This window comes from Leptonotus elevatus, chromosome 20 (assembly GCF_054856555.1).
Source record: "Leptonotus elevatus isolate MCC_2025b chromosome 20, RoL_Lele_1.0, whole genome shotgun sequence".
Taxonomy (NCBI): domain Eukaryota; kingdom Metazoa; phylum Chordata; class Actinopteri; order Syngnathiformes; family Syngnathidae; genus Leptonotus; species Leptonotus elevatus.
The window spans coordinates 13,350,007-13,375,222 of NC_141258.1; the positions used below are offsets into that span (position 1 = coordinate 13,350,007).

The following is a 25,216-nucleotide window of genomic DNA, read 5'->3' on the forward strand; positions in this document are numbered from 1 at the left end:
TGTTTGTAACGGTCTTATTTTGGTTTAATACTGATGATAATCAGTCTTCTTACATGAAGGACTACAGAAATCAGTGAACAATTACTGTTGATATGCTAAAAGCAGTTTTTTTTTAGGGGGGAAAAAAGCAATGACCAAACTGTCATCAATCCCCTTTTTTAAAATCACTATACAAATAGAAAGTACGAAATAACCACCAATCACTTGTTAATAAACAGTAATCAAGTAAAACATGCTTTTGTAATGCACTTTAATCCTAAATTAAAATTAATCAGAGTAGTTGATTAATCGATTGAATAATCGATAGATTAATCAATTCTAAATATATTTGATAGTGAGAGCACTAGTGAAAACCTGCCTCGCACTGAGCTAAATGCTAACAATTGTTCAGTTAAATGCTAACTTTGTGTAAAGTTTGCAGGGATATCATAGGGTGAGCAGATGTCCAATTAATCGGGACAGTTCCGGTGCCAGCGCCATTGTTTTGTCTCACTTTTACACAGGTCCCGTCCGGGCGTCCCGTCACATCAACTCAAGTTGCAGGGACAGCAGATACAAATTTTTTCGTGGGTAACTAAATTACCACAACACTGATGTTGTTTAATGTTTATCAACACTTGTTGCATGCATTTCAATCAATGTCAATTACAAGTGGGTTTACGCTATTTATGGGTTGGTCCAGTCCCTATCTTCCGGGAATGGTTGCAGTTGACTGTAGATAGTAGGGCTGGGTTTAAAAAAATCGAATAATCGATATTGAATACATTTTCCTTTTTAATCTTGATACCAATTCATAAAACCATGAATCGATTATTTTATATACATTCTTTACCCCCATAAATTCTTAAGAAAATAGAATTTTAAAGGTCAAATTTTTGGGGGATCTTACTGTTTTCTTGAAATTTACTCTTCACATGAATTTAAAAGTAAGCTTTTACATTTATGAAAGACCTGACTTATTACTTATACAATATTTTAATTTCATCCTTACTGATGTCAATGTTTGTCTCACACTTGAGCAATTATAACACATGTTACTTTCATTAATAAACTAAATAATTTGACCAGTTACTGCCTCCGCAAACTTTGCTTTGGAATTGAATATTTGTAGAGTTTTGTCCTTGACATTCAAGAATAATTAATGTGCCATTAGTAATCAATGTCGGATTGAATTGAAGAGAATAGAATCGAATTGGGAAAAATCTAATCGAACTGAACTCTTGTGTATCGAAATCAAATTGATTGAGGAAATCAGAATCGATATCCAGCCCTAGTAGAGAGTAAATATAAACGTTTTTGAAACTGATACTGTATATTGCTCCATCTTCTGATCAAATCGAATATCATTTTTCTCAAACTTGCTGATCGACGATCGGTTGCAAAATCGTTTAAAGCCTAATACACGAAGAACAGCAATAATGTCTTTCCGAAAAGGCAACGAGAAACCAAACTGGAGTATTTTAATGTAGACCAAAGGCTAAATGGGCTTCATTTCTCGTTGCTTGCCACCATTCAGGTACTTAAATCACTTCTCCATCTATCTATAATCAAGCCATTTATTTTCTATACATCCAATTGGATGGGTAAATGGAGCCTATACCAGTAGAGACTGGGCGGCAGTCCTGGTTGAAGAGAACTCGCACAATGTTGTCTTACTCGCCCATTTACACAAAGTAAAGTCATTTTTATACTGTGTGATGAAGCATGTAAAGAGAACACACATGCAAACCAGAAACCCCTTTGACAGTATCCTCTTGTAACACTAAAAGTCCAATCAACAACAGAATCCTCTCTAGGGAGGGCCAAGCCAGTCGAATCTGATCTCTCATATTTGAACCCACAGAATGTAACAACTGGGTGCTAAATTCATTTTGTTATGAGGCAGATGTAAAATGTTTGTGTGTGCGGCAATCGTGTATGTGGTGGTCATGTGCGTACCGAAGATTCACACAAATTATTGCCACTACTTGAGATCTAGATGTTTTCCTCGAGTACTGTATGAATCATCTAATACTTTAACTTTTAATAGATCTTTTTTTCTGCTTCATTTCACTGCCTAATGGTGTGAATAACTGGAGCCCACACTTTCGAAATGTGCAAAACAAATCATTCTATGCTGAAAACATTGTAGTCATAAAAATACCATGTCCAGTGTTGCCAGAGTTTGGTCCTCGAGGGCCTGAGTCTTGCATGTTTTCGAGGTTTCTCTACTCCAACACACCTGATTCGATGATCATTACCAGGCTCCTGCAGAGCTGATGAGCTTAAACATGAATCAGCTGTGTTGAATGTGGTGAACCTCTAAAACATGCAGGACTCAGGCCCTCGAGGACCAAACTCTGACACCACTGGACAGGGTCTTACTCACAGCATCCATTCATTTTATTTAACACTTAAAAGCCTTATTTTTGTGCCCAGTGCAAGTCTTAGCGCAAAGTGCAGTCAATATGTGCGCATATGTGGAGTTTTCTTTCTTTTGGTATTTCGCTAGACTAGCGCAGATAGAAGAGGGTGCTTGCGCCAATGTGGGATGGAATACAGCCAACTCCCAACCAATCGAAGCGGCTCTTCGCATTCTCTTTAAAATCATTGTGGTCAAGGCGCACACTGTGCTTGACATTGCGGAAGCAGAAACCGACTCACTGAAGTCTGCGTATGATATTGGCGCACGCAAAGTGTGTTCGTACAGGTGAACTGCAATATCTCCCCTTGCGGATGATGTAGTTGGCCGCGCATGTGTCGTGAGCAATTGGAGACTGCCTTCTCATAGGCATTGGGTTACATCCACGGCTCAAAACATTGACACTGTACTGTATCTTCGATTGATAGTAGGGGTGTCAGGCGATTACAATTTTTAATCATAATTAATCGCATGACTTCAATAGTTAACTCACGATTAATCGCAAATCTTTATATCTGTTCTAAATGTACAATAAATTGCACAATAAAATATTTATTTTCTAAGTTTTCATACTGTAACCATAAAAGTGGACAAAATGTTAAACTAATAGAAATGTGGCTGAATCTTTTAGTTATGAATACATAATTTCATAATAATTCATAAAATGGAGTTATAATTACAAAGATGTACTGTACTGTAAAAAATGAATGTGATATTGATTTGTTTAGGTCATTCTTCAGCCACGAGATGGAATAATTGCATTTGTAAGATGTTGGTGACAGCTCAGTATACATTTATTTTCTTATTCAGAGCTATCTAATCTTTAACATGAAGTAACATGTAAAAATTTTGCACATTTTTAAATTGTAAAATATAACTTGACACCTGTCTCCACAAATATATGCATTATTATTAAATGCATTACTGCTACATATTGATATGGACGTGTGTGTTGCGCTGCAACTGGAAATGCCCCAGTACAGGCTTTCCAAGTAAGGGGCGGTCATTAATTGCACTTGGTGGCGTTAAATGAACTCAAAATTAACGCAATGATTTTGACACCAATAATTGATACCATTACTTTGATGTGATATTGAGAATGGAATGGGAACAGAATCCATTGCAATTCCTCGTAGACATCCTGCATTCATTGTGACCTCCCAAAACTGCAGCATGGCAAGCAGCATAGAATTTTGTAGGAAGTGACTATATACAGTAGAGCACACATCTGTTTGTTAAACCAACTGAACGACTGTCAAAGCACTAACAAACAGAGAACTTTTCTTTCTTTGCCTCCCTGTTTTGAAAGCTATCGCATCCTCTCCTGTCCTTGATTCATAAATGCTGGTTTCAATTCAGGGGAGGCATGTATGTGTCTTTTCGTTTTTTCTGCTGCAAGCACATGTTTCTTCTAGCTTGACAGCAGCTCTGAGAGCCCTCCCACACCTCCACAACAACTGAACGCTGTTGCCTCTCCACACACCATCGGACATCGCCTGGATCCAATTTAGTTCGGCCTCAGAGTCTCCTGACTTGTACTCTCTGTTTCATGCCTCTGTCCTCCGATTTGCACCATATCTCTTTGAGGAGGTCATTTAGGCTGAAGTGGAGGCTTTGGATATGCCCAGTGGTCATGACAGAGCTAACAAAGCTCTGTGTCTTCAGTTGAATGCCAAGCTGATTGCCTTGCCCTATTAGTGGAATTAAGAATAGAGGAGGACTCCAGTCCTTGTGACTTGGACTTGGGTCAATGTCTTCATGACTTGACAGAAGCTAATGTTGGCACGGAATGAGTAAAACTAGTCTGAAGCTTAGACAGAAGATTGTGAAGGGAGGAGCTGGAAGTATAAATAATTGGTTTGTCAGTGTAAAAATGGACACGACGGTTATAATGTTGATGTAAATGCTGAAAAGTGTTGCACCAAGGATAGAACCATGTGGAACATCTTTGACAAGTGGCCTAATTAAAGACTTGAAACTTGACTTAGGACTTAAAGACTCTGGACTTGACTTGATACCTGATGATTTCACAGACTTGATTGTTGTTCCTTTGTTTGATAAAAATTCTGGGCACTAATAATTAACTCACTCACTCACAGCCATTTTCACTGACGCAACCCCCTTCGCTTCGTTTTACTGGATTTTGACTGATTTTGCAAGGCCCACGGAATATTCTGTTCTATTTCTATAAAAAAACATGGAACTTACCAAAAGAAAGATTAGAGTCTCTTCTTTTATCAGGAACAAAAAGTATATTTGTATCTGTTTCCGTTTTGCAGCAATTGGCATTAGAATATAGCCAAGTTTCATCATTATTCACAAACCTGTTGAAAACACTGGCAAAAAGAGCTTGTTGCAACATAGCCCTGGCTGATCTCTAATACTCTGCTGCCACCTGCTGGGTTTTTTTTTCTCATAATAACTACCATTGGTTTAAGCGACCTTTTCGGGTCAGAAGCTGCATGTATTAGCATTAAAAACATATATAAATATAAATACGCTTTGGGGAGTGAAGGATAAAGTATTAAAAAACGTATTTATACATTTTTGGGTTTGAATAAGTTAATGGCACTGTCATGACTGGAAGGTTCACTTGTCAATCTGGCAATACAACTGTCATGATTGGAAGAATCCCCTGTCAATCAGTCAAACCCCTCCCTTTCTATGGAGAAGCACATGCAAGCAAATGTCAAAAGGAAGTGACTTTTTAGGATACAGTCTTGCGGTCAAGCTGAAGTTGTTTGGCTTGTAAAACAAGTTTTGATTGACACTCATATTAAACTACTGTACATGATGATTATTGAAGTGTGCTAATGAAGTGCTGTTAGATTGGACGACATTATCTTGAGGTGTTAAACATGCAAACAGGTTAAATAAATTGATCAATGACAAGTATTTGACCTTATTGGACTCTACAAATACCACATAATTGCATGTAAGACTGCGTTAATAAGGTGACTTGACTTGGGAATTGACTTTAGGACTTGACTCAATTTGCTCAAGAGAAAATAACTTGACACCTTGCTTGTGTTGCTTAGCAATTACTTCTCTTATGTGTAGGGTGAATGCATGGAGGAAGCACATTTACAGGTAGTTTGGAGACAAAGAATACAAAGAATAAATAAACGATGAAGATATAGGCGCTCAGTTTTCTACCTTCAAGAAAAAGTCCACTAATTACATCAGCCGAGGTAAACATCCGAAATGCCAAACGACAAAAACACTGACTTTCAAAATGAAGTGGTCACTTTGAAGAAAAAAGGCTGCCCCTTTTGTAGTGTCATTGCAGACTATTCCTACCTTTGAAAGTGCAACAACAGTGGTACTGTGGGCAATTACTGCTGAGGTACAGTTGAGAGCTACAAGGGTGCCAACCTCTTCTTATCTGTCCAGAAGAATTAGAGGCAGAGGATGAAGAACTATGAGGTTTTTTTGAAAGTCACTGTGGACTTAAGATTTTTATGAGCTGTGATGTTTCAATATATATAAAATGCATATGTACCTCATGTGTTCTACTGTATATTGAAACATGTCTGTTCAAAAAAACATAAGTCCGCAGTGACATTCTGAAAAGAATACATTGTGTACCTTCTGTATTCTATAATGAAACATGTCTGTTTATAATAATATACAGTAAGTCCTCAGTAACTTTCCAAACATCCTGTATGACAGAAAAACTCAGAATAAGCTTTAATAGTCCCTCACTTGGCTTTAAAATGTTCTCAAAGTGTGCTAAGAGCGTGGTTGTTAAGATTGCATGGTGCAGGCCTGTTCCACCACTCAACTATGTGATCTAACTTCTCGTGGGGTCATTAGGGCTCTAGCTCTGGGAAGCTAATTATGTCAAATCTCAAAGTTTAGCATCGTCAACTTTAAAATATATGAACTCATTATCAGACTTAACTTTGCCATATAATTTGCAAATAAGCTCCAATATTTCCCTGATGGCACATTTGATGTTCTTATGCTTGTTTTTTATTCAATCAAATTTCATTTTGACAAATTGTATCTGGTAAATAAGATGAACTAACATCTTAGAAATGATGGAGTTAAATATTGCCACATAAATGGAAAATGTGTATGTAAATGTAGAAAATAACATGATATTCTTACACAGTCAGGATTATGATGATAATGCTAATGAATTTAAGTGTGGGAATAGAGAACCGATTCCAACGGTTAGGTGACCGAAGCAGGAAAGGCTAACATAGCATTAGCACAGCTGCTTCATTTCTCTAATGAGTGTCATTAGTCTGCCATTTGGCAAACAATATGTCTATTCTGCAAAATGTAACATGCAAATGAGACGATGTAAAACACTAAGTGTCTTGAAAGGGATTTATAATAACTGTCAATGATGTGTATTAAAGTGAAATACAAAATGGCTTATACCTCCTAATGATTTAGTGTACTACCACTTGTTTACGTTTAAGCACTTTTGACCATATCATTAGATTATGCCTGTTAAATGATATTACAGACGTTATGACTTTTGATTAATTTTCATTCATTTTCTATTATTAAATAATAAATACTTGAAAATTCATTATAGTTGAGCTAGTACTATTTATGATGTATGTGCCCACTAGAATTGCTATTTATTAATTAATGTACATTATGGTTGATGATTTATCACGCTGGGTTATTAATATTATGGTGAGCTATAAGGAGAAGGTCGAGATCCTATAGAATGACAAAACTGTTTAAGAATCGCACCCCGCCTGCCAGGTCGGCAGGGTGCACTTAGTAGTTCACAAACAACTCTTTTCTGGTGGTGAATATTGTTACATTGGTGATATTGATAACATCTCTGCTGTCTGCAGCCAGGTCAGCATTGCAAATGAGAATCAGTTGTAAATTGCAAGTCCTCCAAAAATACGACCGTATTGGTTGTTTTACCATGCACCAAAATATGAACAAGAGATACATATTTTGTAAATAGCGAAAAAATAGTAAAGTAAATCAAACCCGGTTCGTCTGGTCGGAAGACAAACGTGTATCTTACTGAACTAACAGCCTTATAATTATTTTTGTTTGTTTTTGTGTTAACATGTATGCCAATTCGTCATCGGGTTGTACATGTTACGTCGTATACATGGAACACTAATGGTTGAGGTTAGTAAGAGGCTGAGTTTGTAGTACGGTTGACGTTACAAAAGACATAGTCAACACGTAAATAATTACTGGCCTGTTAGCTCAGTTGGTTAGACAGTCGTCTTCCGACCACACTACCCGGGTTTGAGTCCCAGTACCTACACTTACACTTACTTAAATACGTAAAACTTGGTCGTAATTTGGCACATTTCAAAACGACCTATGTGGTCGTATTAATTGGAGGACTGTCTCATAAATTGGCTTACCTGTAATAATAAAGGATAAATAAATACATAAATACATAATCCATCAATAATAATAATAATAATAATAATAATAATAATTGAGGAATGAGCGGTTAAGAAAATGAATGAATAGATGGATTGATGATAATAATAAATAATAATACATTTTATATAGATGTTACTATTCTTAATATAATAACCAGAAATTGCAGTAATTAAGTTTCAGCTATTGTATCGCCAACTTTTAATTGGGGCATTAAAATGATGATTATAGTATAGTGCACCTATATATTATATTCTCATAATAAGACTTCAGAGGCTATCTTGATAAATTCCTAGGTGGATTTATGAAAATTGAAGTTTCTATAACCAAGGGGCTTGAGGCATTAATTATACAATGGAGTGTGTTAAATCAAGGAGCCTGCCCTCCATGAAAGCGTGGAATATTTTGACTTAAATATTGCCCTGAAAGCACCTCCCTTGTTGAGCTTTTGTGCACTGATATTATATTCTTTAAATACATTAAGTCATCAGAAATACCCGCGCGAGTGCAAATCCATTATATATTTCAGACTTATTTCTGGATTTCAGGGCGAAGCTATTAAATCAATAATAATTTAAATGAAAAATTAGTGACAGTAACTTGGCTCTTTCCACGTGGGAAGCGGAGCTATAAAAATAGAGAGCGGAATAACTTTACAGTGCTGAGTGATTTTTAAGGTGACCTCTGACATTTTATGGTGAATAGATTAACCTTCGGGTGTTCTTTTAAAGTAATTCTCACACGGATATTTCCCTATCCTATCTAGCATTTGCTGTCTATGCGCCACCTGGAAGATGTTGGAGAGGTCTCGCAGGTTGAAGATGTAGTGGAACTTGACTGCAGTGGGGAGGAATGTGGAAGCAACGCTTTGATGCAGAGCCAGCGATAACTGGACCAGGGTGGGGCAGCTCTTCCGTATGGTGGCTGTGAAACCATCCTTCTGTAGGTGCTGTGATAAAATTGACGTGTATATGGTTGCAAGGGCGTCCGCTCCGGGGAAAGATAGGGCAATGACCGAGAAGTGGCGCTGCAGAGAAAAATACAGTAGAAACAGGTGGAAACATGTGTGTATCATACAACATTTTATTTTGAACTCATTCACTCCCAGCCATTTTCACTGAAGCAACCCCCTTCGCTCCCGGTTGTTTTACTGGATTTTGACAGATTTTGCAAGGCTCACAGAATATTGTGTTATATTGCTATAAAAACATGAAACCAACCAAAATAAATATTAGAGTCTCTTCTTTCATCAGTAAAAAAAGTATATTTCTATCTGTTTCCGTTTTGCAGCAGTTAACATTAGAATATAACTAAGTTTCATCATTGTTCACAAATCTGTTTAAAACACTGGGGAAAATAGATTTTTGCAACATGGCCCTGGTTGATCTTGTATACTTTGCTGCCATCTGCTGGCCGTTTTTGTAATAACTACCATTGCTTCAATCATTCTCTTCAGTTCAGAGGCTGCATCAAATCCTATGCGCTACCATAAAACAACAAACAACGTACAAATACGTCTTTGGGATCATGGTAATATTTAGAACACATTTAGACGTTTTTGTGAGCAAATGAGTTAAACATGACTTGATTTTATATAAGTTAGGTTGTGATTGTAAAACCTGTTTTCATGCTGACCAAAATAAATTAAACCAAAACACAACACAACATTTCCAATGTAACCATGGCGTGTATGCGCGTACGAATACCTGCAGCCTTGGGTTGACGGTAAAGCTTCCAGCTGTGGGGTTCATACAGGACACGTACTGAACGTGTTGTATTTCCTTCAAAAGTAGCTTGTTACGGTCATACCTTGAAGAATACAGAACAATCATCAGACCCGGTTCCGCGACGGCTGTTACGTACCAAGCCGCTGTGCGCCAGCGACACACGGACTTCTATTCCAGCCGTGCGCCAGCGCACAACCCGCAGCATCCAAACCAACTGAACTGGACTTCACCCAAAAGGATTGACAGGTCAAAACGCTTCAATTTAATTTCCCCATCCACCTTTTCATTACCTTTTTATCTTTAGTTTGTTAGGTTGCATGTTTTCTTTTATTCACATTTGAATTCCGCTTCATTAATAGGTTAGGCTGTGACTGATATGTGTGTTTACTAAATAAATTTGTTGTCTAGAGATTCAATTTCTGCCGAATCATTCGTGTTTTCTGAGTGGATTAGTGCTTTATCGCTACCCCAGTAACATGCTTTAACACTCACAAAAGCCCTCTTCAACACACTTTTGTCAATAAGGATGCCACGGCTCAGTGTCATGCTCAATTTTGTAACCTTATAGCTCGAGCATGTCTCTACTCGGCTGACCATGTCTAAGGCTGATACTTTGGAACCAAACATGTTCTGATAAGAATCATATGTAATCCTGCTTCATCACATACATATAACATCTAACTCTAGTAGAAGTCATCACATATTGCTACTGTGGGAAGATTATGTGAGACTTCCTAAAAATTCCCCTAAAATAAAAGATGTATGAGCGTTTTACTTGTTTCTAGGGTTGTCAGGCAATTACAATTTTTAATTGTAATTAATCGTATGACTTCAACAGATAACTCACGATTAATCTCACATTTTTATACATGTTCTAAATGTACAATAAAATATTTTTTTCTAAGCTTCATACTCTTTAACAAAAAAGTGGAAAAAAGATGGCATAATTGCATTTGTAAGACGTTGGTGACAGCTCAGTGCATTTTTCTTTTCATATTAAGAGCTATCTAATCTTTAACATGAAGTAAATTGTGATATTCTGCACATTTTTAAAATTGTAAAATATAATTTGACCCCAGTTTCCACAAATGAATGCATTATTATTAAACTTATTACTGATTAATTTTGATGTGGACGAGTCTGCTGCATTGCGACTGGAACTGGACTTGTACTTACACGCGTTTAAAGAATTAGTGGCGTTAAAGGAACTTTAAATTAACTCAATATTAACACACTCATTTTGACACCCCTACCTCTTACATATTTTGTATGGCAACACCAAAGTAAAAAGATGTACCAGTGGTTGTAGTCCATATGTTGACGTATTAGTGTATGAGGTTGGACTGTGCCATATGCATCCACTTCAGGCATATTCATGTCATCTATGAAGTAGATTAGTCTTCTGCTGCCAGGAGGTCCGTAGTTGCGTCCTGCTTTTTTCTCAAGGGGCTTTTCCAACACAGCTGTGAGGCAGACCAATGTTAGAAGAGCACAATGAATTTCCAAATTTCAATTTGTTACGCTGACACAAATATTGGCTGCATACTTGATTCAATCTGGGGAAATTAATAACAAACTGATTAAGTGTTATTCTGTATTAAGTTTATAAACTACAAATGAATTTGCTTTTCTACACAAATATTATTGTGATATGACCTGCAATACATAATGTCATGCTGCTCTCCTTTAGACGTATTTAAATAAATAATAAAATAAAAATAAAATAAAAAAATAAAATAAAATAAAAATATCTTAAGATTGGGTGGCTAACTAAATATATAAGGTAGCAAAATAAGTAAATAAATAAATATGATGATTCAATGTGAACAATGTAACTGTACAAATACTAAAATGAGACTTCAGTGAAGCAAACATAATTAACTAAACTTAGAACAGAGAATAATAAAGAAACAATGTCCTATTACTTTCACGTTATTGTTTTGTTTTGGCGGAGCAACATTAGCATCGATTCTGAGCTTTGTTGATGTGACCCCACAAATGTAAATCCAATATTTGCTATATTGCTTGACAAACTATTTGACAGCAGGTTTATGCATCTGTGTACTACAGATTGAAACTGGAAAAAAACAGAGCAAGCAGACAGAATAATCGGACTTATATCATATACATACTGTACATATATGTATGGGGGGAAAACATATTTTTTTCCACTACATAATCACTACAAAAGTACCCTGTCGATTAGCGGAGATTAGCTTTCAAACGTAATTCAGAGTCAAAAGTAATCAGCTTCAGCAGATAGCAAATAAATGAGCGTTCATACCTTGTAGCATTGCAGATGTTGTATAATAGTTGAAAGGAACATTTGTAACCACATATTTATCAGGGTCCAGTGACGTCAATTTGTCCGCAACCAGAACGGACTTCCCAGTACCAGCATTCCCAACAAGCATGATGGGTCGACGGTGCTCCAGCAGGCAGTCTATGAAGAAGCGGACTCGGATGGTCTCTACCGTGTGAACCAGACAAGCCTGTATAAAGGAAATATATTCACTCTATGTATTCAGCTGAATCACATTAGAGACCCCAACATTTTATCTACTCTTTGTCCAACATGAACCAATCTTAGGTTGTCATGGTACCTGAAGTGGGATGTCAGGATCCATCTCAAACTTGGGCACCATTTTGGACCAAGGTTCAAACTTCTTGCTTTCTCTGTCGATATAGTAATCAAACACAGTGCCTTGGGATGGAAACTTGATGGTTTTGAACTCTGCCACCCACCACTTGCTGAACTCCACTCTGTAGTCGACCAGCTTTATTCACACAGACACACGAGCTTTCAGTCAATAATGGCTTCCTCTCGGTGACATGTACTGTACTAGACATGGATCCATGTGTTTCATTCAATCAAATGTGAATACAACTCAGAATACAAATAAAAGCAATACAAAAAAGAGGCACAGCGGTAGCAGTTAAATAGTGACAAATGAAAGATGGCAGGTAGCCTTATGCATCCATTTGTCTGCTTCAGATAGCGAGGTACAGTTGCCTCGTCACCTTCTGACTGACAGTTCTTTGCCATCCATTTTTCCTGCTCAACTACTTGCTGTTATGTCCCTGCATTCCCTTCCAACTCCCCAGTCAATAAAACCACTTAGCATTTAAATGTATCTGTGATGGGAAAATAAAGTAGAGTCCATTTGTCCGAGGAGGGAGCAGTTTTATGTTACAACTTGTATGTATGGATCTCTCCCTGCCATTTCTTCAATTCAAAATACACTTATAATTATTTTTTGATAGAGAGCATTGCATAAAAGCCACAAAGGCTTGAATAATATTTTCACTAGCTAACCTTTTAGGATTAGTTTTTTTGTTAATATGCCTAGACATTATATATATTATATACTGTATATATAAAAGTACCTGATCCTGGAACAAGGCTCCCCCAAAGGCCCAGACAGCAGCAAAAACAAAATAAAGCTCGTAAAGTTCCTTTGCAGAGTCAGTTGGGGCATTTTCTGGTGTCAGCAGGCATTCAAGCAAATAGCAGAGCATCTGGACCATACTCTGGTCGGGGATAGGAATGATCTTTTTAAACCTGGAAAAAGAACAATCAAACTTGTACTACACTGTAAAAAATAAACTGTAATAACATAATTTTACTTTTTATTTCACTTTTTTTTCTTTGTTTTAAAAATATCAGTTAATTTACAAAAATAAACGAATTTTACATGTTAAATGTAAAATAAAATGAAATCACTATAACTGTAAAAACACACAAAATGTCTGTTCTTTTACAAAACACTCCATTAGAAATACATAAATTGATTGTTAAAATTTGCAAATGTATTGTAATTTCACAAATATTTGTCTGTTATTTCATGGAATAAAATGTAAAATTAAACTTTAAAACCCTAAAAAAAAAAATTGTTTACCATAATTTCTTTGTGAATTGACTTTTTTTAAGTGAAAATAGCTACAATTTCTGTAATGTCATATAATCTAGGAGATTCCTTGTAATAATTACATTTCATTGTATTAACATTTATTTTGAAAGGACATCTAATGAGATATAGGGAAAGGGGAAAGCTTGAGAGGGTGAATAATACGCAAAGCAAACTTACGGACTTACGGATGCTGCCTCTGCTGAGGAATCAACACTACCAAGTATACATTTCATGAAATCTGAATTATAAATAACAGCGGCAGCGTGAATCAGTGGTAGAGTGGTTGTCTGGTATCTCTGAGGTTGTGGGTTTGATCTCCTTGCCGTTGAACTGCCCTTTAGCAAAATACTGAACTCCTAATGCTGTGTCATCAGAAGGTGAATGACGAGTCAAAATGTTTGAGCCTCGTAAAGGTAGGTGGAAAATGCTATATAAATGAATTACCCTAACAGTAAACTGTTGCAATTTTAAACCCAATATCTAGTTTTCAACAGTTATTGGCCATGTTTTGAAAGATTAATCACATTATTTTTTGTCATACACTGGTATATAACATACAATCTTGTTGAAATTTGAGTTAAAAACTGTAAAAAGTGTTTTTTATGAGAAAGTATCTTTCTGTTATTTCACAATCACAGTATTAGACTTAGATTATTTATTTTTTTACAGTGTTCAATTAACGCCAGCATATTCTGCATTGGCATGGTAACATACTCGCAGATGTTTGCTGCTTTTGTGCTCAGGTATTGTTGTGGTGACATAAGGTGGCATCTTACGCCGCTGTCAGACCGAATGCGAGCTAAGCTCTCCGTATATGGTCAATGCAGTTCGCACACTTAGCCAATTGCTGTTAAGAACGTACTTACTATGTTACACGCAACAGACACAACAACTAAATAAAGTTTTTAAAAAAATAACGGACACATACACCATGGTGAAGCAAACAATGTGGGAGTATATCATTGTGGTCTATGGGACCGAGAGGTACACAACAAAGCTAGCTTCCAATAGCGGCTATAACCAAACCAAAAAAAGAGCATGGCTTGGAGAATGGGGAGCAAGGAAGTTTGGTGAGTCTACCGATTGTTTGCAGTTGTTATAATGTTAACCAAGATAGCATTTAGCAGTGGAAGTAATAACGCAACCACCTGTCACCAGATTGACAATTAAAGGAGGAGGAACCCTCTCCTCCACTTGAAGCAACCCACATGAACAAAATCACGCAAGACATCCATTATTTTGTTTGCGGTCTGAACTCAGGAAAAGTGCCAGGGAGCTACATTAAAGTGAGTTGAGGCACTTCATGTACAGTAATGCTTTGCTGCCACTTTGCGGCATCTCGTTGCCAAATAGATATGTTGAAATCAGTTAAGGAGTTTCATTTTGTGCTTTGCTGCCATCTTGTGGCATCTATATGTAATTATAACCGTTTTTGGAGGCCATCAATTATTCACATAATTTCACTATTCGCTGCATGGCTTGCTCCATATCACCATTATGGGGATTCTCTGTAATATAGTATCAAAAATGTGTTCATATTTGAAATCATAGTACTGTCATGAAAACAACAGTAAAATATTTGTCTTCTGCTACATTTTATGAGAATCCAAGTGTTGTTAGTCAGTTCACAGTCGCAACACACCAACTCTGGCACACTCCACGCCCATGTAATGCCACATGCTGACATCCTGGAAAGCAGGCTTTCCATTATACTGATAATAAGCAATTAGAGACATCTTTCACCTTAATCTCATGGCATCCAGGCATGTGGGGAGGTACTTGTCAAACAGAATGGTCAGGTTAGCCTTCTCTGATTGCACCTCCCTCCTGTCAATCCAACTTGACACCAACGGGTTCCAGCCGAGGTCTGCTGGGTTTATGTACAAGATTCCTGAAGTGAGTGGAACAGATGGAGCTTTAATTCACAAAGCATTCATTGTACCTGCAACCAAGTTTGATTCACTGTTTGCACATCTTGGCTCAAGGAATAAATTGATGTTTTTACTCAGTTGTTCCGATGATTAATTGTTCCATCTGTGATTAAATGGGCATGAGCTGGAATTGAAGTGAATCACCAAGCATCCGTGGCCTCTTAGTATGAAAAACACAATCTTACCAAAGTATATTCATATGACACTAGATTCCTAAAATTCTATTTTGATTCAGAAAATATTTGCATGACTAATAAAGATGAAGGCTTGTAAAAACAACGAAAAATTATAATAATAAAAAAAGAAAGCCATTTGTAAAAGTCAGATTCTGCTAAAGGTGATTGGAAAGATTATTTAATGTGACCTCTCTTATACTTGAGCGATGGCTTAACAGTGCAGCAGCTAAAAATAATGGCCTATTTTCTTTTGAATGCTAACACCTTGTTTTTGAGATTGTATAGCTTGTACTCGTATTGCTGTAATTGTGTGAAGTCAAAAGGTCATGGAGTGCTCAAATCTCAGACATTTTATTCTAATTTTCAGTTGGAGTATTGATATATAGCAGTTGCCTTTTCTGAATAGTGAACAGCAATGATTTAACGTGCATTGTACCTGCTCTCGATACAGTCGCTGGTGTAGCAGTCTGAAGGTGGCTGATCTCAAATACCAGTCTCATGGTTGAGTTCAGAGGGATCCGTTCATTACTGGCCAAGGTCAGAACCTAACACAAGAAGGAACTATATTTGCATGGTATACACACACGTTTGCTATTATAGTGAATATGGTAATTATATTGAAATTGGTGTTCCGCAGGGAAGCATTCTTAGTCCTGTTCTTTTTTCGTTGTATGTGCTTCCTTTAGGCAATACGATCAGTCACCATAACGTTCAATATCAGTGTTATGCGGATGATCCACAATTATACTACTGCTGTCAAATGATTGCATTTTTTTTACTAATTAATCACACAATTGTACATAATTAATCATGATTAATCACAATTAATTATGTACAATTGTGTGATTAATCACAACTAATCAAATTTTTCAACTTTTGCTTCTACTTTTTTTTCAAAGCTTGTAACATATTTACTTGAGTAAAATCTTGGAATTAACGTAAAATCAAATAGAAAGTAATATTTAAGAAAAATATTTAGAATCAAAGACTGTTCTAAAAGCTTTCTCTGATTTTTGAATAAAATACTTCTACTAAACACTTCTCAGAACTTCTCGCTTACAGGTTTAGTTCTGCTCACAAGCCACACACTCCATTGGTTTGTGTACCCCCGCGGAGGTAACTTGAACAGGGAATCTTGCTCTGATATGATACGCAAAAGACGTGAAATTAATGTGGTTTTGAAATTGGCCCCTGCAAAGTGTGCAAATTGCTTTAGAGTTCTCCAACCCGCACCAAGCAAGAAAATCAGAGAGTAAAACTACTGATAGTCCATATTTATTCTTCCCGCCGGTGACTCCAAGTTTGGTTGCACACTTAGTTAACTGAGTTATTTTTTTAAAAACGCTTTATTGAAATTGAATTAATCTCCGGAGTTAATGCTTTAATTTTGACAGCCCCTATGTTTCTCCTGATAACCCTACTTCTGTGAACAATTTTTTCAACTGTCTCACATATGCCGATTGAATGAGTAGGATTGTTTTTTAAAAGTAAATGAGGAAAACCACGCTATTGTAGGCTTGAAGCTTAAAAGGTCAAATATTTTAAAACCTCTTGAAGCAAATAAACCCCAAGTAACAAACCCAGGTGTGATTTGACATTTACTTCGATCTTAACTTTACTATTAATTTTTAACAAAATTGCTAGTCCATTTTTTTTCTATCTTATACATATTAATATAGTCAACATTTGAATTTTTTTAATTCAGAACGACGCTGAAATGCGGATTTATGCTTTTATCACAAGCCAAATAGAATTTTGTAATTCTCTTTTGCCCAAAAAGTCTCTCAGGAAGTTGAGCTTGATTCAAAATGTGCAGTCAAGATTTTAATGAATGCAAAAAAGTGATCACTTTGGGTTGCATTATTATTATTATTATTATTATTATTAAATTATACATAAATAATAAATACATTACATTATGAATAAATAAATAAAAAAGATTATATATTTATTTTATTTTATGTTATTTATTTAGTACATGTTTTTGCTGTCATAAGACTAGTTATTTATATTACTACAACCAGTAGTATTTTATTAATGTAAAGTCCGCGTCATCTGCAACTGACATGTCACACCTTGTTGTCATCCATGACTGTGTTGAGTGACTCAATCCACATTGGGTCAATATCTCCATCCAAAACTATCCACTTAGGTCCACTGTGACAGATATTGGAGAGTTCACGCATTATACAAGAAAACAGACCTGTGAGATACAATATACATGTGTTTTGGTTAAATAAGGTCATTAAACAACTCAAGATTTGACAAAAATACAAAAAAGTCTATGAAAGAATCTCTGGTCACCGTCTTTCCACTCTCTGGTTGATGGGTTGATGATGCCAAAAAGCTCATCATTCGTCACAGCTTTGGGGTTAAGATCCACCCACACGGGCCGACGTTTCATATTCTGGTAGGTTTTTTGAAGTGACCTCAACACCTGGCTTTTCCCAGTCCCGGCATTTCCAATGACAAAAACTGAGTGACGCACGGTCAAAAGCTCTTCCAGCTGCACCACCTAGCACAACAGACAGAATGAAATATTCAAGAATATTTTTATAGTAACTAATTTGCTCTCAAAAACGTATATAAATGTTTTTATTAATTAAAAATATTGCCATGGTCCCAAAAACGTATTTATATGTTGTTGTTGTTTTTTTAAATGCTAACGCATACAGAAGGCTTTGATGCAGCCTCTGACCTGAAGAGGTCGCTCAAAACAATGGTAGTTATTACAAAAAAACGGCCAGCAGGTGGCAGCACAGTAAAAGAGATCAACCAGGGCCATGTTGCAAAAAAGCTCTTATAAACAGATTTGTGAATAATGATGAAACTTCGCTATAGTGTAATGCTTATTGCTGCAAAACGAAAACAGATACAAATATAGAAAGGGGGTTGCTTCAGTGAAAATGGCTGGGAGTGAATGAGGTAATGGCCGAGGCTTTGTGTTATGCAAATAGGCACGAACTCAGTGACTGATTCAAGGAACATGTATTTCCTGACACCGGTTCATCTACTCTTCCTTAACATTTTGGCTTTCTATAAAAAATAATTTAGTGCAGAATGGCAGGCGACTGTGATGACATTGAAGATATTCACTGTGCATGGACTAGAAAGAATGACGCCAGTAACTGTACATTCCTGCATAAGTGAAAAGGACAGAGACCTGTTCTGTTCTATAATATAATCTTGTTTTTGAGGCAGTGCTTCCACGGTCTGACACTGAGGTATGCATTTTAATAATTGATCGGACTATTTTACATTTCATTGAATGCTACCCCTATTTTCCATAACCCTGTCTTCCACTCGTAGTTGTTCAATATTGAACACCTTTGGTCCACATATACTACAGAGGTCTGGGGAAACAGTATTGAGCTCATCTTAAACTGGCAACAAAAAGATTAGTGAGGCCTAAAATGGACACTTTGGGAGCAGTTGGAGATTTTCTTTTGTTACTATTGTCTATCTGGTCAGAATCTATAGGGTTAAAAATGTCCAAAGTTGGGAAGTTAACAATTATATTGAATAACATTTCTTAAATTGTTCTGCTGACTGTGAGTTCAGATGTGCCACTACAGCATGTGCAACAGAGAGAGCATAAAAAAGGGCTTTCTTCCCATTTTCCACTCAAACATACAGATGGCGAGCTCAATCAATGCCATCGATGTTGCTCCTTGGGGTTCCTCATCCCCTTCCATTCAGTAAGAGCCCAGGTGGCTTTACATTCTCAAAGGCCCAGGCTGATTACAACTTTGATGTGAGAGGGACTAATGCTAGCACGGGCTAAAGCTAAAGGCATGCGGTCTCTCTCACCTTGCTGCTTTTCCCCTGTGTTGCCTGAAATCAAAAGGTTGGCTGCACAAACAAAGACAGTAAAAGTTCAAGCTCTGTGGGTTGATGGTTGTTATTGATCGCTCTGCCATTCTCTCCCTTCCGCTCTCTCTCACTATGTTTCTATTTTTTTCCCTTTTTACTGTGGCTTTCTCAAACAATGCCAGGGTTAAGATGTGTGGTACAGCCCGGCCTCCATTGATGTTGTGTTATTATGTGGTTTCCGTGTCTATTTGACCTGAGGCAAATTGCACTTATTTCCCGTGGTCCTGTGTTCATCCGTCTTTGACATAAGGTGCTTTCTTTCAGGCATGTGTTATCAGTATGTAATATAACGAAAGGAATCGGATCGGCAGTTCAGGCACCTGAAGCCTCATCGCAGCCAACCATTGGCGTCTGCAATATTTGCGCAATTCATCCAGAACCTCAGACATGTTGGACACTAATGGCCCTTTCCCATCGGAGGATTAGGATGAGGAGTAAACAGCTTTTGTTGAGAACTAAGATAAATCTGAATGAAAGTGCCACAACTGTAATATCTTTCTAAATTGTTAAAGATGAAATCCCATTAAGGGACTTTGTTGCTGCTTTTCAGACAACTTGTGATTGCATTTTCCTACGTCCTTGGTCTCAGAACAGCTTGCACTCTTGTGCATTTTGAATTAGTTGTAAACAAAATCAAATCCAGTGCAGCAGGCAATCAAGAAATTAGGTTTACTGTACCTTGAGTACGAAATTGTCCTCAGCCTGTAACTTCGAGTCAAGAATAGATTGCTTCACATGCTTTTCAAAGTCCAAGTCCCTTTTCCTAGGCACATCCAGAGCAGGGAACAGATCACCTATCAACCCCATGAACACAGGCATGTCATCCGTCACAATTTTGGGGGTGTTGAAATCTCTCAGGGCTCTCATCAATACTTGGTCCTCATCTCGGCTGGTATCGCCTCTCTTTAGAGAACCAGCAACCACCAGTACGGACTTGATGGCACGGAGGCCCCAATCATAATGGTCCTTCAGATGAAAAGGGAATACATACAGTATGATATGTGAGTATCTAACACTGGTAGGTTGTTGTTGTTGTTGTTGTTGTTTTTTAGCAGCAGCAGCACACAGACAACATTTGGGTTTGACCTCAAAAGATAATGGAGGAATAAATCCATCCATCCATTTTTCGAACCATTGCATCAGATACAAAACTTGGAATATAGCTAGATTGTTTATACTGAAACACCACATTCTACATACATTTATTGGAACAGATATAATTGAAATAGAAAAAGTTGTTAAGTGAAATCTGATTTGTTCCTAAATACCAGAGGTAGGCCTTCTGTCAATATTGACGGAAGGACTGACAATTTATCAACGACGGGCGTCCGTTTCGCTGCCGATTAACAAATGATGGGAAACTGAAAAATTTACGAACTATGAACTAAGCATTGCCGGAAGAGGGTTTTCGTCCGTCAACTTAATCATCAATAACCGGGTCAGTACTAACGGAAACTTCTCAGTTCGTCAATGACGGAGACCCATTTTGCTGATGCACCACAGACCCACTCTTTTTCCTCTTGATAGGCTATACACTTACCATGTATGCTAACTTTCTGGTACACCATTCTCCAAGCCTTATCACTTCTGGCTCTGTCCCAATACTGATAGATGGTCGTGTTGTAGAGCTCGGGTGACTACAAACTACAATGATAATGGAATAATTTCAATATTCAGGCATTTGTCTATATTCTAATTTATCTTTAAAATCCCATATTAATTCAATTCTGAATAAAATCTATAGTTTTTTAAGTCACTTTATCGCTCTATTGAATGTTTCAACTTTCAAGTAAGGAAAGGAATTGTGTCGCAACTGTTGATGCCAATTTTTGATTATGCGGATATTATTTATAGTATCACCTCTGAATCAAATCAGCGTCCTCTCAATACTTTGTACAATAGCATTTGTAGATTTATTCTGAGGTGTCCATATAGGACGCACCATTGTATAATGTATGACTCTTTGATGGCCAGCAGGAAATTTCACTTTTTGTTATTTACTTTTAAATGTATGTATTTTAATGTTCCTCCTTATTTGAAGCAATTCCTACCTAATCCCTTTCAGTTTACAATCTAACTTGAGTCATACTGATCATTTATTTTTCTTTACACCAAGAATTAAGAAAGAAATTGGTCGGTGTGCATTCAGATATAAAGCTCCCTCAGAATGGAATAATCTACATCATTCTCTTAGATCACTAAACCACTTTACATACTTTTAAATCATCTCTGTTTATTCGTTGTCAAACATCCTGTTCGTGTTTTTATTGGATAATGTATATTCTGTTGGACTCATTTGATTAGGACATACTCCCTATGTATTTATTTATCTCATAATGTATTCACAGTGCTTTGTGTACCTGATATTGTGAAACTATATGCATGCATATAGTATGTATTATTATATGTACAAATGTATGGTGGAAGATTTTTGATAACTAGGAGGCTGGGTTTAGTGGGGCAGTGAGTGAGATTGATTGGGTGTGAATGTGTTTGGTATAAGTGTATTTGTTTGTTTAAATGTTGTCTTATATTATGGACCAATATTTACCTTATTTTGTATATTACTGTCATGTGTATATGTTGGAAGGACCCCCTTGAAAATGAGATGATGCATCTCAAGGGGATATCCTTTAAACCAATGAAATTAAATAATGCTTTCCTCCTGTTGTAAATTCCACGTTATTGCGACGTTTATGCAAGCATTTTAGTACTCAGTTTGTGTATTTTATCAGGCACATCGCTAGACAGCTTAGAGGTCCTTCGGTGCACCATTTTACATCAGGCAGGTTATTGAACAGCTAAGGAGTCCTAACAAGGGAAGTGAGGCAATATTCCCGGCAGTTACGACCGTGTGCGCATACTATATGTCTATACTATACTACAGTGTGTAGTTAGCTAGCTAGCTTTGCCATAACCCAGAAAATGCATCTTTCTTTAATGCCACAATTGACAGAATATCTTCATGTTGTTATTTAAATTTCCAAATGATGAGCCCCAGAAGCCTAGCTCACGATCTAGGTGATGGGTAGTGACTCTCGATGCTCGATCAAATAGCAGAGTGCGGACATCAATCCTGTGACCCAATAATATCACAAAACATTTGCATTTTTCTTTTGTGATTTTTATTTTGGGGGGTTACTCCCTTTAGTTGCTTCTTTAGCAGGTTAAATGTATGCTCTATGGGGCTTAAGTCTGGTGATTAGCTTGGTCAGTCAAATATCTGGGTCATTGTCTTGCTGCTTGATCTCTTACTGCAACCTATTTGGTTGAGTTAAATTTGCTGATGCCATCATCATCATTACCGTTCACCGGTTACGGTTAATGAGTTTTTTGCAACAGAAGCCATCAAGCCCAATCCAAGACCTTAGGCTCAGTGAGTGACAGATGCATTTTCCTGTTGGGGATCATGAGCACGATCATTTAGTTCTTAAAGCTTTACCCTCTCTATTATTTTTGTTAATTGACTTTTGTACATTAAATCTTGTGCAGAAAGTCGACTGCAATACGTGCTGTTGTTTTCCTTACTCTACCCATTAGCTAGTACACAAAGTGTTATTTAATAATAAGGTCATTCTAAATGGTTGCACAAGCAATGGGCAATTATTGTGTAATGCCACTGACTTATCTTTCATCTTCTTGGAGCGCAACAATGGCTTGTTTTTTCACTTAACAGACAGCTGCTGTCCATTTTAGTCACTAGGGTGTGAGTATAATTGTGGTCTTCACAGACAAAACTCAAATTTTAATTTAGGTATTCATCCAATATCCAATGTAGACAAAACACATACAAAAAAAACAGCAACATGTTATTACTTGTTCCATACCTTTTGCTCACATAAAATATGTGGGAATTCAAACTAAAGTTGTGTTTGCTCATCTTTCTATTTATCTTTTGAGGTTGAACCCAAGTGAAAATAAAATAATCTCCTTAATCTTAGGTACACAAAGGAGTCATATAATGGAACGAGTGAAGTATGGCCCTAAATTAGGCCCATAGCTCCTAAAATTATTTCCCTCTATCGATTTCCATTGTGACTATATATCAGTAGATTTTTACAACTTTAATTATAATGCTGACATCAAATCCCCTGGCAAAATTGTATTCAAATTTGACAACTAAGTTATTCTCTTAAATTGAAAAAACACCACAAAAACAAGTTTCAACAGCTTCCTAATGCAACATTGAAGGATAATTACAAAACTTAATCATTCCACTTTCGTGACTACCTGTTTTGAAAGAAGTTCTTTGCACAGTGTGTAGAGCGTGATAAATTTCCTAGCGAGAACCCGGGCACCGATGAATCCCTCAGCTACCAACATGATTTCACAGATCAGCTCAAAGTCTGGCACCACCATGGCACAAGGTCTGTGGAAAAGTGGAAAGAACACACTGGAATAGAAGATCATTTAGACTGTATGATCACATAACAGGATTAAATTGAATGGCAACTTTAGTGAGCTCTGCATTGTCTGATCAAATCTGACGGACAGGTTTATCATATGCACCTCCATATCACTTTCTTAAAAATTTAATTTGATGTTTCTACGGCTGTCTATATTCAATATCCTTCAAGCGGGCCTGCTGATGCTGGTGTGGCACCACTGATTAAGAATAGAAAAACACAGGGAGGACTATCCACAGAGACACTGTTTGCACTTTACAGAGCAAATTGCAGCTTTCAGCAGTGCTGCCTGCAGCCATTTGACTGACCTGAAAAGAGCCTTTAGGTTCTCAGGAAGCTCAGTCCGACCAGCGTAACCAGGATTCATCGTGATGAAGATGCCCACAGTTGGGCAAAGGTTTATGTCTTCACCCATGAAATTAAACCGCTCTTTCTTATCTCGAATGGCATCCTGAATACTTTTGACCTGCACAAGAGTACAAAGCAAATAAAGCACAATAGATCAAAAACAGGATGGTCATGCTTCATTTAGAACAGTTAATGCATTTAGAACAGAAACATAAGAAAAATGAACTAACAAAATTATATATATATATATAACAACTAAAAATGTTGCTTCCGTTGCACTTCTTTTGTGAAATTTTTCAACCTAAGCAAACAAGATGTTAGAGATTATCTTGCAGCATATATAAAACAGAAAACAACATACAGAACACATTTTTTTCAAGAACAATACTGTATGTGTTCAGGCAATCTCCTACAAATATGAGATGCTAAATCACGGGATGGCACATGATCAAAACGCAGAAGCGGAGGAGGGAGAGTGGCAGCAAGTCTGCCTGTGCCTGCTGTGACATGCCTGTTATCTATTTGACCAAACCTCAGCAGTGCATAAAAGAGCCAAACTGAAAACTACTAGATCAATATTATAGTTACAGTATTGATCCGATATCGATAGTGACTTGGTATCGATAATATCGATATTTGGATCAATCCGCCCAGCACTAGCACAAGGGTGGAAGTGCAAGTATTGGGACGCGGCCTATATGTCGCAAACAGTAACCGGAAACAGTGTAGGTGTGTGACATACGGGAGTCGGAAGTCGGAAGTCTCCTCCATGGCATATACCCCATTTAAAATTAATGAATTATTAGTTCACCACAAGATGGCGCTAATTATTACATACTATTTCTTTAAGGAAAAAAAAAGGAAAAATCTGACATCAAGTCTCCTTTGCAGTCGTTGGTGCTATACTGTGGTACAATGACATCTGCGAATCATCTGCATCAAACAGAAAAGGCTTTGTTCGCAATTTTTAAAATCACTAGAGGTATTGGTACTCTGGATTGGTAGGCTAGGGGCGTCGGCTGTGTCAGGGGTGGGGGGCGCTCCGGACTCCTGGGTCAACT

General features: G+C 37.1%; 1 protein-coding gene across 5 annotated transcripts in view; it reads right to left on the reverse strand.

Moving 5' to 3' along the window:
* The window catches only part of dnah9 (dynein, axonemal, heavy chain 9), a 180,119-nt gene that overhangs the window by 98,076 nt on the left and 56,827 nt on the right, over window positions 1-25,216 (reverse strand). For 3 of the 5 annotated variants that reach the window (XM_086064346.1, XM_086064349.1, XM_086064348.1), the window contains 13 exons: window positions 24,116-24,273; window positions 23,632-23,770; window positions 20,080-20,367; window positions 17,833-18,043; window positions 17,604-17,731; window positions 15,965-16,073; window positions 15,165-15,336; window positions 12,898-13,072; window positions 12,114-12,287; window positions 11,795-12,002; window positions 10,808-10,973; window positions 9,490-9,592; window positions 8,571-8,810 (listed from right to left, as the gene is read on the reverse strand). In XM_086064346.1, coding sequence (XP_085920472.1) covers window positions 8,571-8,810; window positions 9,490-9,592; window positions 10,808-10,973; window positions 11,795-12,002; window positions 12,114-12,287; window positions 12,898-13,072; window positions 15,165-15,336; window positions 15,965-16,073; window positions 17,604-17,731; window positions 17,833-18,043; window positions 20,080-20,367; window positions 23,632-23,770; window positions 24,116-24,273 — 2,271 coding nt within the window. Of the gene's footprint in view, window positions 1-8,570; window positions 8,811-9,489; window positions 9,593-10,807; window positions 10,974-11,794; window positions 12,003-12,113; window positions 12,288-12,897; window positions 13,073-15,164; window positions 15,337-15,964; window positions 16,074-17,603; window positions 17,732-17,832; window positions 18,044-20,079; window positions 20,368-23,631; window positions 23,771-24,115; window positions 24,274-25,216 lie in introns of those variants that run through there. The other 2 variants (XM_086064347.1, XM_086064350.1) reach the window with 2 other exon arrangements.